Raw genomic sequence first — 13,441 nt, forward strand, 5'->3', positions numbered from 1 at the left:
CAACATGACACCTCAAACTGTTTTAAAACATTTTAACTTGAAGTGAAGAATCTTGTGAAGAATATGATTTTTTGTATATTGTATGAAAGTCTTTTACAGCTACAGAGTAACAAAGGATTTGTAAATTTTTGAAATATATTCAGTAACTGATGTGATGTGGCAGAAAAGCTCTAGAGTCAGGCAGACCTGAATTTGAATCCCAGCTGTGTGACTTATAATCTCTGACTTTGGGCAAGTTAAGAAAGTGTCCAATAACATACAGTGTGTGTGTGTGAAAAAAAAAAAAAAGAAAGAAGATGTCCAGCAGAGTGCCTGGGACATAAGTCAGCTTTCTGTAAATGTGTGTGACCTTTGTCCCCGTTATGAGGATTCATATTTGATTTGAATTCCCATTTGGAGTACTGACCTTTCTTCTGAAAATCCTAGTAAAACCAATCCTGGTTAGAACTGTAGTCAGAGGAATCAGCAAAGCCAGTTATTTCTAAATTTGAAGAAGCAAGTGACAAAAAGAACTTTTTGAGTAATAGTATACTATAATCAAAATTTGGCAATTAGCAATTGAAAACCTTGCACTTTATCTTTTATCCCTTCAGCATTGTCCATCTTTGTTTTGTTTTTTTTAACCAATAAAATTATAGTGATTTTAACTGAAAACCACAAATGTTTATTATCTCATAGTTTCTGTGGGTCAAGAATCCTGGAGCAGCTCAGATGAATGCCTCTGGCTTGTGCCTCTGGCTCAGGGTATCACAGGATGCAGTCACGTGGCCAGCCAGGGCTGCAGTCACCTCAGGCTCACCTCGGGGGAGATCTGCCTCCGAGCTCTCTCACATGGATATCGCCCAGTCTCACATCCTCTCTGGCTCTTGGCCAGAGACATCAGTTCTTCACCAAAAGGGCCGCTTTCCCCAGAGTGAAAATATCCGAGAGGGAGAGAGGATGAGAGAGAGTTCCTAAGACAGAAGCTGCAGTCTTTTTATAACCTAATCTCATAAGTTATATCCCATCACTTCTGCCATGGTCTAGTTTCTTGGGGTTTTTTTTTAACTTTTTATTTTATATTGTAGTATAGTTGATTAAAGCACTGTCCATCTTAGAAGAGGAAGGATTAGAAAATTTGACACAGGCAAAAGTGAAGAGGTCCTGAAGCGTCAAATTATTACTGCTTTCTCTTTTCAAGCCACACTGTTAAATTTGTTTGGCATGTGAATGCACACATGTGTACGTATTTTCTAGGGTTAAGCATTTAAGAAAAACATATACTATGAAATATGGCACAGATACAAAAAAGTTTATGAAAATGTGTGTGTTGAATTGGTATTTTACTCCCTTTTCATTAAAACCTGCTCTTTCTTATATGGGTTCTCCTAAGCCCCACTTGTCAGTCAAATTAATTGTAGCATTTAGATGCAATCACAGACAATCCTTTTGATTCTCAGAAGCTCCGTCGACAGACTGTCTCATGCTTCCTTTCTGCCCAAAAACTTTCATCCATCCCACTATTAAATCTTAAAAATTAAAGATTCTAATATGTATCCAATTGAAAACTCTCGCTGCCAGTGATCAGTTTCATAACTACTCTCAAAAACTTAGAAAGAAGCAACTGTATACCAGAAGTCCTTACTATCAATGTAGCTACTAAACTTCATAAAAGAAGCTTTCACGGTGGTAAAAATCACTCAGTCAGTCTAGTTGAGTTTAATTCTATATCAAAATTTTCTAACAAACCCTTATTGATCGCTTCATTAGGTACATTTTCTCAAGGCCAGGTCTGATAGGCCTGTGTTTCAACCCAACTCTGCCACATATTAACTGTGAGACCTTGTTAATGTTTGTTTCTGAGCTTTAGTATTTTCAAGAGTAAAATGGGGAAAATAATAGTACTTACTTCATAGGATTGTCGTCAAGATAATCGAGGTAATGTTTTTTTGTTTTTTTGTTTTTTTAACATCTTTATTGGAGTATAATTGCTTTACAGTGGTGTGTTAGCTTCCACTTTACAACAAAGTGAATCAGCTACACATACACGTCCCCACATCTCCTCCCTCCCGCATCTCCCTCCCTCCCGCCCTCCCTATCCCACACCTCCAGGTGGTCACAAAGCACAGAGCTGATCCCCCTGTGCCATGCGGTTGCTTCCCACTAGCTATCCACCTTACGTTTGGTAGTGTATATATGTCCATGCCACTCTCTCTCTTTGTCACATCTTACCCTTCCCCCTCCCCATATCCTCAAGTCCATTCTCTAGTAGGTCTGTGGCTTTATTCCCGTCTTGCCACTAGGTTCTTCATGACCTTTTTTTTTTTCCCCTTAGATTCCATATATATGTGTTAGCATACTGTATTTGTTTTTCTCTTTCTGACTTACTTCACTCTGTATGACAGACTCTAACTCCATCCACCTCACTACAAATAACTCCATTTCGTTTCTTTTTATGGCTGAGTAATATTCCATTGTATATATGTGCCACATCTTCTTTATCCATTCATCCGAGGTAATGTTTTAACACAGTGCCTGGTGCATGATGGGTGTTAAATAAAATGTAGAAAATTTCAGAAAATAGGAAGTTTTTTTTTTTGAATTTTATTTTTCTTTATACAGCAAGTTCTTATTAGTTATCTATTTTATACATATTAGTACATATATGTCAATCCCAATCTCCCAATTCATCCCTCCCCCCGCTTTCCCCCTTTGGTGTCCATACATTTGTCCTCTACATCTGTGTCTCTATTTCTGCCTTGCAAGCGAGTTCATCTGTACCATTTTTCTAGATTCCACATGTATGCATTAACATATAATATTTGTATTTCTCTTTCTGACTTATTTCACTCTGTATGACAATCTCTAGGTCCATCCATGTCTCTACAAATGACCCTATTTCGTTCCTTTTTATGGCTGAGTAATATTCCATTGTATATATGTACCACATCTTCTTTATCCGTTTATCTGTCGATGGGCATTTAGGTTACTTCATGACTGGGTAGCGTAAATAGTGCTGCAATGGCCATTGGGGTGCATGTGTCTTTTTGAATTATGGTTTTCTCTGGGTATATGCCCAGTAGTGGGATTGCTGGGTCACATGGTAATTCTATTTTTAGTTTTTTAAGGAACCTCCATACTGTTCTCCATAGTGGCTGTATCAATTTACATACCCACCAACAGTGCAAGAGGTCTTTTCTGTATCAATTTACATACCCACCAACAGTGCAAGAGGTCAAGAGTGCAAAGTGTCTTTTCTTTTTTTACTTCTTTTCTCCACACCCTCTCCAGCATTTGTTGCTTGTAGATTTTCTGATGATGCCCATTCTAACTGGTGTGAGCTGACACCTCATTGTAGTTTTGATTTGCATTTCTCTAATAACTAGTGATGTTGAGCAGCTTTTCATGTGCCTCTTGGCCATCTGTATGTCTCCTTTGGAGAAATGTCTATTTAGGTCTTCTGCCCATTTTTTGATTGGGTTGTTTGTTTTTTTTAAATATTCCGCTGCATGAGCTGTTTATATATTTTGGAGGTTTGTCCATTGATTTGTTTGCAAATATTTTCTCCCATTCTGAGGGTTGTCTTTTCGTCTTGTTTATGGTTTCCTTTGCTGTGCAAAAGCTTTTAAGTTTCATTAGGTCCCATTTGTTTATTTTTGTTTTTATTTCCATTACTCTAGGAGGTAGATCAAAAAAGATCTTGCTGTGATTTATGTCAAAGAGTGTTCTTCCTATATTTTCCTCTAAGAGCTTTATAGTGTCCAGTCTTACATTTAGGTCTTTAATTGATTTGGAATTTATTTTTGTGTATGGTGTGAGGTAGTGTTCTAATTTCATTCTTTTCCATATAGCTGTCCAGTTTTCCCAGCACCACTTATTGAAGAGACTGTCTTTTCTCCATGGTATATCCTTGCCTCCTTTGTCATAGATTAGTTGACCATAGGTGCATGAGTTTATCTCTGGGCTTTCTATCCTGTTCCTTTGATCTATGTTTTTGTGCCAGTACCATATTGTCTTGATTACTGTAGCTTTATAGTATAGTCTGAAGTCAGGGAGTCTGATTCCTCCAGCTCCATTTTTTTCCCTCAAGATTGCTTTGGCTATTTGGGGTCTTTTGTGTCTCCATACAAATTTTAAGATTTTTTTTGTTCTAGTTCTATAAAAAATGCCATTGGTAATTTGATAGGGATTGCATTGAATCTGTAGATTGCTTTGGGTAATATAGTCATTTTCACAATATTGATTCTTCCAATCCAAGAACATGGTATATCTCTCCATCTGTTTGTGTCATCTTTGATTTCTTTCATCAATGTCTTATAGTTTTCTGAATACACGGGTTTTTTACCTCCTTAGGTAGGTTTATTCCTAGGTATTTTATTCTTTTTGTTGCAATGGTGAATGGGATTGTTTCCTTAATTTCTCTTTCTGATCTTTCATTGTTGGTGTATAGGAATGCAAGAGATTTCTGTGCATTAATTTTGTATCCTGCAACTTTGCCAAATTCATTGATTAGCTCTAGTAGTTTTCTGGTGTCATCTTTAGGATTATCTATGTATAGTAACATGTCATCTGCCAACAGTGACAGTTTTACTTCTTTTCCAACTTGTATTCCTTTTATTTCTTTTTCTTCTCTGATTGCCGTGGCTAGAGCTTCCAAAACTATGTTGAATAATAGTGGCAAGAGTGGATATCCTTGTCTTGTTTGATTTTATTGCGATTGCGCCCCTCCTACTGTCTCATTGCAGCTTCTCCTTTGTCTTTGGATGTGGGGTATCTTTTTTGGTGAGTTCCAGTGTCTTTCTGTCGATGTTTGTTTAGCAGTTAGTTGTGATTCCATTGCTCTCGCAAGAGGGAATGAGTGCACATCCTTCTACTCCGCCATCTTGAACCAATCTCCTCGGGAAGCTTATTAATTGAAGACAGACCTGAAAAGTACTTTCTTAAACAAAGGAGTTTTAATTTAGCTGCCCAAAGGATATAATGTGTTAACCTATTTGCACACCTTCTGAGGTCCTAACTGTTGGAATTCTTGAGGCTTTCACAGGTTAAAGCAGAAAACAAGCTGCTTTGGGGTGGAAGGCCAGAGGTGGGGTAGAGAGGCTCAGTAAGAGATAAATTCTTAACCTAATCTGTTTTGTGGTTTGGCATTCATTTCAAAAAAAAAATTGATCCAAAGTACATCAATACTGTTGTTTCTCCATAGTAAACAGATTGTTTTTTTAAGTTGTTATAATGATGGTGAAAGGTTGAATCGAAACAAGGATTGACCTCAAAGCCTAGATTCCTCTCTGTAAAACAGAACAGTTTCTACTGGAGCTTGTTTATATAATGAAACAGAGCTAGAAAGTACTTGTATTTATTAAGACTGGCTTTCTCCCTAAGGAGTCTGTTTAATTGTATGAGGTATGACTATAACTATGTTAAGACCGGTTTCCACAATGCCAGAAAATTCACTCAGCAAACATAATTAAATGAGCTTCTTTTTCTCCTCCCTTAAGAAAACTGTGTTTTTCAACATTTTGAAATACACAGTAAACTTAATTATAGGGCTGGGCTTTGTTTGAAAATGTTTGCTTGTTTTTCAGCTCAAGTTTTTAAAATTCAGGTTTTACAAATGTGTCACTAAATATTAATTGTCATTGTGATATACATATGATATACATACAAAATTGATTTAAGCTGTTAGAAAATATGCCGCCCTCTTAAAACACATTTTGCCAGTGTCCATGGGATGAAGAAACTCAAATCCAGTGCCACATTGTATTGCAAGTTATCTGTGGGGTGAATTTGAGTAGAAGTATGGGCTTGCCCAGTCAGAAAGGACAGGTCAAAATTTTACCTCACAAAAACCTCTGAAGAGAAGTATTGTAACGTAAATTTCATAGTCCTGGTAAAAGTCACAATCATTATTGACCAAAATTGGGTGTTTACTCAGGAGATACTTGTCTTTACGATAATCACCTACCAACTATTGCCTAATTTCAACCACCCGCCACATAGGGAAAGAGTTGTGAAAACTACTCTGGGGTCATATCAGTCCCCCTGACCCTTGCCCCAGATATCCAGTCTAGAGAACCTGAAACAGTCCTTGCGTGAGCAACAGGCCACTGGGGCTGGTGGGGGAGGGGAGGGCAGTGCCAGCCAATCAGAAGCATAGTCAGTGCCCATGAAACAATGAGCTTCTGATGAGGTTGTGGCCAGGAAAACGGTTTTTAGACAAAACTGTCATTTTATGTGTCAGCTATAGACAGACATGGCACTTCTGCTGTCTTCTGAATAATGTCATCCAGGCCCCTTTCCTGTTTTCTGCACTCCTGAAAGATCTAGGCCCTAATCTAGGCTCTGACTTTTCCTCAGCCTTGAAGAAAGAAGAGGTATGTGGCAGTAGGAGTCTGAGTAGAAAGAATGGTTGCAGAGCTAAAGATGAGGGCAACCCTTGGGGAAGAAGACAGGTTTGGGAGCTTAAGGAAAGTGGGAAGGCCTTGGGCTAGGAATGGAGGTCCACCTTGTATATATCTGTGTCAGTCATTTAAGTGAGGTTAGAAGCTTGAAGGTTTCAATGTTACCTCATCCTATTTATCCTAGATGCTCTATTTTTTTAGCTTACTGTCTACTTATCTTCTGCATCTTCTCACATAATATCCTTCTTATCAGTCATCAAATAGCAAATGCCTACCATGTGAAGGGGCTCTAGAAAGATACTATGGAGGAAACGAACATATATGTAGAATGTGATCTCTAACACAGAGAAGCTTCAATTCAGAGAAGCCTCAATTCAGAGAAGCCATAAACAGATCAATAGGTAATCAAGGATTTTTAAATAGATAATAAAGCACTTAAGTTTACAAACACTAAGTGCCCTAATAGCTCAGAGGAAAAATTGCCTTGGCTAGAGTGGTCTGGCAAGCTTTTGTGACAGATAACATTATCCCTTTATGTTTAGAGTATCTCCTTTGGATTCTTGTAAAACCTGACTTTACATATTGATGAAAAATGGGATGAAAACTGAAATCTATTAGAAGTTTCTAGAAAAGATATTTAGAGAAACAATAATGGATATAATTGATTGATCTTTAGTTTCATTTGCCTTTGGGGGTACTGCTGAGTTCTCTTTAAGCAGAATAAAACTGGACACACACTCTCCTTCATTCAGGAAAATCTGTGTTGGTATATCTTTGGGGCCTTGCTCTTTCACTCTGTCAGATACCCTCATTCCTAGATGCTTTCATGCTTTCTGAGTGTCCGCTCTCTGTTCAAGCTCTATTCTTGATTGTGATTGAATTGGCCAAATATTTGATGAGGGTACCATCAACATGCTTTGAAAGTGCTCTAAAATTAAATACATATTTTCTCTAGGTCATAAACATCCCCAAAGTGTCATAAAACATATACAAATGGTGTATACCGTGGTATAGTAGAAAGAATATGGACTTCGAAATTCCACAGACCTGGGCTTGCTTTCCAGCTATGTGACCTAAGGCAAATTCATCTGAGCTTTATTTTCTGTATCTATAAAATGGGGATGAGGCCTACTTCACAGTGCTGTTTTGAGGATTAAATGAGGCAACCTCTGTAAAATGCTTTAAATTAAAAAGGTCTTAATAGGGCTTCCCTGGTGGTGCAGTGGTTAAGAATCCGCTTGCCAAAGCAGGGGACATGGGTTCAAGCCCTGGTCCAGGAAGATCCCACATGCCACAGACCAACTAAGCCTGTGCGCCACAACTACTGAGACTGCGTGTCACAACTACTGAAGCCCGTGCGCCTAGAACCTGTGCTCCGCAACAAGAGAAACCACCACAATGAGAAGCCCATGCACTGCCACAAAGAGTAGCCACCACTCGCCGCAACTAGAAAAAGCCCGTGAACAGCAACGAAGACCCAACGCAACCAAAAATAAATAGATAATTAATTAATTTAAAAAAGATTATTGAAAAAAAGGTCTTAATAAATTATTATTACAATGTGGTATATGCCATATCACTAATCATTTTCTGATGTTGCAGAACTTAAAGCAGAAAACTAAGTCTTCTAAAAGAGAAAATTTCAATTGTGTTCTTATGGGTGTTCATGAGAAAAGCTGAGGTGTTCATCTTAGATGTCTTTGCCTTTTCAGCCCATGAACAAATAATTTTGTTATTCTAGTTTCCCTTCTGTATTTGTCATCTTAATCTCCAAATGCATCTACTTTCCTTACCTAGTAATCGTAAACTTAGAAAAATCTGTCTAAATCTTCAAATCACCTTATTTAATCACCTGAAACATTGTAAATCAACTATACTTCAATAAAAATGGAATCTTAGCAATCATCTAATTCATCTTTCCACTAAAGAGGAGAATCACCTCTACAACCTTGAAGGCAGATGGACATGCAGTCCTCACAGGGAAATCCAATATTTCCTAAGACTACCCAGGTCCAATGTTCATCCTTACATTGTTTAAATTTGCCTCCCAGGCATTGCCAGCCATTGATCCCACTTGATCCTTTTGAATCAATCAATCAATAAATAAATCTAACCCGTTTTAGTGTGAGTTTTAAGACTAAAGCAAAACATTCCATACTGTGCATGTGAGGAGTATGGGGTATTGCCAAGATCGAAGGGGCTGGTAGTAGGGTTGCTAAATAAAATGCAATATTTGAGATATATTTATATTAAAAAATTATTCACTGTTTATTTAAAATTCAGATTTAACTGGATGTCCTATATTGTTATTTGCTAAATCTGACACTCTTTCAAGTGATAGCAAAAGAGAGCAAAGTTGAGATAGTCAACGAAGAGGGGCAGAAGAGGGAGGAATAGAGCTACACCCTGCTCAGTTCTGCTCAGTCCTATCTGTTCTTGGCCGCTCAGCCCATCTGTGGAAGGCTGTTCAGAGCATCCATTCCTACAGAACTTATACTATTTAAGGTCACCTATTCTTTGATAGAGTAGCTCCCTCCACTGAGGAAAAAGAACGCCAGCTTTCCTTTCTTTTTTCAGCCCTCCCATGAAGTTTATTCTTGCTTAGCCAAATCCAATCCCTACCTGAGGGAGAAAGTAGGGGAATTCTTTTGTTAAATTCAGGGGTCTGCATTAGACTTTGCACATGTATCTCCTGGTTACTCCACAGCTTTCATAGTTCAGTTTAAATACCAGAAGACAATGACCATTTTCACCCAAATGTCATCATCTGACAACGTTTCCAATCTCTCCCATCATTCCTCACATTCCATAGTCCATGAACTTCAAATAAAGTGGGCAGAACTAAACCCAATACTCCGAATCAGATATGAACACTGCTTACTACCTTAAGATTTGCATTACATCCAAATGGCCAATAAACATATGAAAAGGTGCTTAATTTCATTAGTACCACCAGGGAAACAAAACCACAGATATCACCACTCACCTACCAAGATGACCAAAATTTTAAGACTGACAATAGCAAATGTTAGCTGGGATATGGAGCTTCTGACCTCTCACATCTTGCTTGTACGGTGTAAATTGACCCAGCAATTCCACTCCTAGGTATATGTCCAAGTGAAACGCATACATGCGTTTACCAAAACACATGTACAAGAATGTTCTTAGCAGCATTATTTCTAATAGCCTAAAACTGGAAACAACCCATAGGTCAGTAGTAGAAGGGATAAATAATTTGTGTATAATCAAGCAATACCATACAGCACTGAAAATAAATGAGTACTGATACACACACAACAACATGGATAAACATCACAAACAATTGAGAAAAAATAAGAAAGTATATATGATTCCATTTATATAAAGTTAAAAAATAAGGTAAAAATGATCTATGGTGCTAGAAATCAGGAGATAGGTCACCTTTGGGGAGATGTGGGGGGAATGAGTGGGAGATGTGAAACAGGCTTCTGTAGTGCTGGTCATGTTCCTTATTTGTTTTTTGAATGAATTAATGAATTAATGAATTAATTAATTTTGGCTGCGTTGGGTCTTCGCTGCTGTGTGCAGGCCCTCTCCAGCTGCGGCGAGCAGGGGTCACTCTTCGCCGCCGTGTGCAGGCCTCTCACCGCGGCGGCCTCCGCCATTGCGGAGCACAGGCTCCAGCCGCGCAGGCCTCAGCAGTCGTGGCACACGGGCTCAGCAGTTGTGACCCACAGGCTCCAGAGCGCAGGCTCAGCAGCTGTGGCGCATAGGCCCGGTTGCTCCACAGCATGTGGGATCCTCCCAGACCAGGGCTCCAACCCATGTCCCCTGCATTGGCAGGCGGACTCTCAACCCGCCACCGGGGAAGTCCTGTTCTTTCTTGATATGAGTAGAGAACATGGATTTGTTCACTTTATAATAATTCATCAAGCTATCCACTTAGGAATTTTGCATTTTTCTGTGCATATCTTATGCTTCAATAAGTAAGTTTTTTAAAAGATAACATTGGATTTGCAGTAAATCTAGTCTTTTACACCACATGCTTATGCATTTGATTTTGTTAAAATTCTAAGCACAGCACTTATGTGCATTTATTCTTCCAAAACTTCATTGTTATCTCAGTCAATTAAAATATTTTAAGATCCTGATTCTATCATTCAGTACATTAGCTCTCCTTCCAATTATGTCTTTATCTGAGTCCTCTAGCACACTCATGGAGGCTCCCTCTGAATGGACACTAGAACACAAATCAATATCCTTTAGGTCGAATTGTTAACCAGCTAACTATATTTTCATCACTCCTATAATTTTGTATGTTACCCACAAAGATGTGAGAAATTTGGCCAAATGCCTTGTTAAAGTCAAGATATACTTTGTCGACAGCATTCTCTTGATTTTGAGAATCTAAAAAGGAAATAAGGCTAGTTTGTTCTCAGCTCTGAATCCCTTTTGACTCCTTTTAATCACCTGTTACTGATTAAGTGCTCACATATTATCAAGTATGATAACTCACAAATATCCCAGCTCTCACTCTCACTGCACACATGGTAGGATTGCACTTTCCCACTTAGGTGAAATTAGATATGTTGCATAACTTGCTTTGGCCAATGTCATTTGAGTGGAAGTGAAATATATCGCTTCTAGGAAAACACTTTAAGAAAGAGTCTGCAATCAAATCCTCTTTTCCCACTGTCTCCACAACCAAAATGTCCCAGCCTGTGTCCCAAAGTGAAGGCAACGATAGAGTAGGGCCTCAGACAACCTACAATGGACATGTAGCACCAGCAGGAAATGAATAAGAAATAAGCATTGGCTATTTCAAGCCATTGAGATTTTTGGATTTTTTTGTTAATGAAGCAAAACCTAGCTTATACTGACCGATACATCATGTTTACCAGACGGTGTTTTCTGGAATCCACATGTAGGCTCATCTTTTGAAATTCAGAAGAGAATGTACCCGTCTCTAGTTTTCCAGCCTCTCTCTCATTCTCCATTATTCTTTGAGATTACTGACATTACATCTGTCAGTTCTTTCCACATATTTCAGTGGATATAGGTTACCTGGGAAAGGCTACTTGAATTTAAATGACTGGTGTTTTATCACTGCTTTCTTATCTTGGACTTCAACTCTTTCTTGTCAATATTTGTTATATTTTCAATTCTGCATAGTGGAGAAGACAGAAACAAAAGAAGAGCTGTGTAGTACATCATAGTTAAGCTTTGTCCTTATTCCTTTTTTATTAATTACCTTGCTTTCAATAAAACCTAAAAGTCCCTCTGGGTTTTCTTAACTTCATCATTTTTACTAAGTCTCAGCTCATTCTGGGCATTCTCACACCCTTCTTTTTTTTTTTTTTTCACACCCTTCCTTGATAAATTCATATAGCATTTATCAAATTCACTCTCTGAAATTTTTTATTTGATGTATTTGTCATCTATTGACTGTTCCTAGCATATGCTCTGTTTTAATGATACTCTTTTTTTTTTTTTTTAAACCTTAGTTATATGCTTCTCCTTCTACCTTTTGTTCACTTCTTAACATTTGCATTTACCAAGGTTTTTCCTTTTCAGGATTATCTAATACTTAATATTTAGTACCCATTTTTAGAGGTTTCTATCCATTTTAAGGTTTGTTTTTTTTGTTTGTTAAATATACTAATATACTAATGTTTTCCCTGATTTAAAAAAAAAAAAATGCTTTCCTGAAGTCTAAGATATATGTTAACTCACTTTTTCCTTCTAATACTCTTATGTACCCCAACATGACCTATGTTTGGTTGAAATTACTAACCAGGTCCTCCATGTTGGTGAGTATCAGTTCCTCCTTTTTTTTTTTTTTTGTTTTTTATTCACTTAGTATCTGTATCACTTATTCCAAGAACTTGAATTGCTCTGAAAATACTGGGTATGCTATTCCTGTTCAGGGTGGTAGAGCATGATTTTTACAACATCCAGGCATGATCATTTCATCAGCCCCAGCAGCTAAATGAACGCCTTAGGAAATCCTAGTTTTCTCAAAGCTAACTGGGTAACACATTAAAATTTCAGTATTTCCTCCCACTTAACGGTTTAAAGTCTTACACACACACACACCTTTTAATTCTTTCCCTCTATTTCTTTACTCCTATACCTTAAAACACTTAATCTCTTTCTTATATATAATACTCCACTTTGCTACTCACCTTTATATAAATATTCACAAACATAAACTCATGTCTACACTTTCTCTTTTAATTTTCAAAAAGGAGAGAGAAAAGATGAGAGACCAAAAGGGAGGGGGAGGGAAAGGGGGGACATGTGGACAGAAGGAAAAGGGGCCTGGACGGAGGGATTAGTGCTACTGGCCCCTCTACCACAGCACTTGCACCCTGAGGGCTCACCCCTTCACGCAAATGCATGGTCAACAACTCAGCCATTATCACCTCAACCACTTAAATAAGCAGTCCACAGGTTAGACAAAGCAAAAGGGAAGAAAGAAATAGGAAAGTGAGTGAATGAATGTAAGTCAGATTGCCTCCATTCTCAGCTTTGCTTTCCAGAAGGTCTATCTGGGGACTGTCTGTGGTGACCATACAGTCCTGAACATCTGCCTTAACATGAACACTCGAAGAGAACATGAATCACAGGATCGGGCCATCGTCAGAATAGCAGCTCATTTACCGGACCTCATTGTCTATGGAGATTTCTCTCCAGAGCGACCTTCTGTGGATTATTTTGACGGAGTCTTGATGTTTGTTGATATTTCAGGCAAGTGCAAAAGGGATGTTTAATGTGGGGGAACAACAGGCTTGAATCGGAATCACATGCAGAGCTTACTGCAGAGCGGAGGGAGCATTTTCGAGTTTTTGTGCTGTTACTGCAAATATTCCTACTGAGAAAACTGGAGGGAGGAGGGATAACCTGTGGACTGGCTCCCTTTCTTCTTCCTTTACCCAGCATGTCCAGTAATGGGCAAATCTTTAAGAGGTCCACGTCCCAGGCCTGGAACTTCAGGCTCCAATGGCCCTGTCCCAACTGACTCAACCCCCCACACCCCACAGCATCCCAGGCAAAATTGACCTCAGGAAATGGCCTCTCCA

The 13,441-nt window shown here is 38.5% G+C and overlaps 1 protein-coding gene across 1 annotated transcript in view; it reads left to right on the forward strand.

The window, feature by feature from the left end:
* The first annotated feature begins 12,958 nt into the window (after positions 1-12,958).
* Positions 12,959-13,441, forward strand: part of ADCY10 (adenylate cyclase 10) — an 87,934-nt gene continuing 87,451 nt past the window's right edge. The window contains exon 1 of the mRNA XM_061185760.1: positions 12,959-13,109. Coding sequence (XP_061041743.1) covers positions 12,959-13,109 — 151 coding nt within the window. The remainder of the gene's footprint in view (positions 13,110-13,441) is intronic.

This window comes from Eubalaena glacialis, chromosome 3, assembly GCF_028564815.1.
Source record: "Eubalaena glacialis isolate mEubGla1 chromosome 3, mEubGla1.1.hap2.+ XY, whole genome shotgun sequence".
NCBI classification, from domain to species: domain Eukaryota; kingdom Metazoa; phylum Chordata; class Mammalia; order Artiodactyla; family Balaenidae; genus Eubalaena; species Eubalaena glacialis.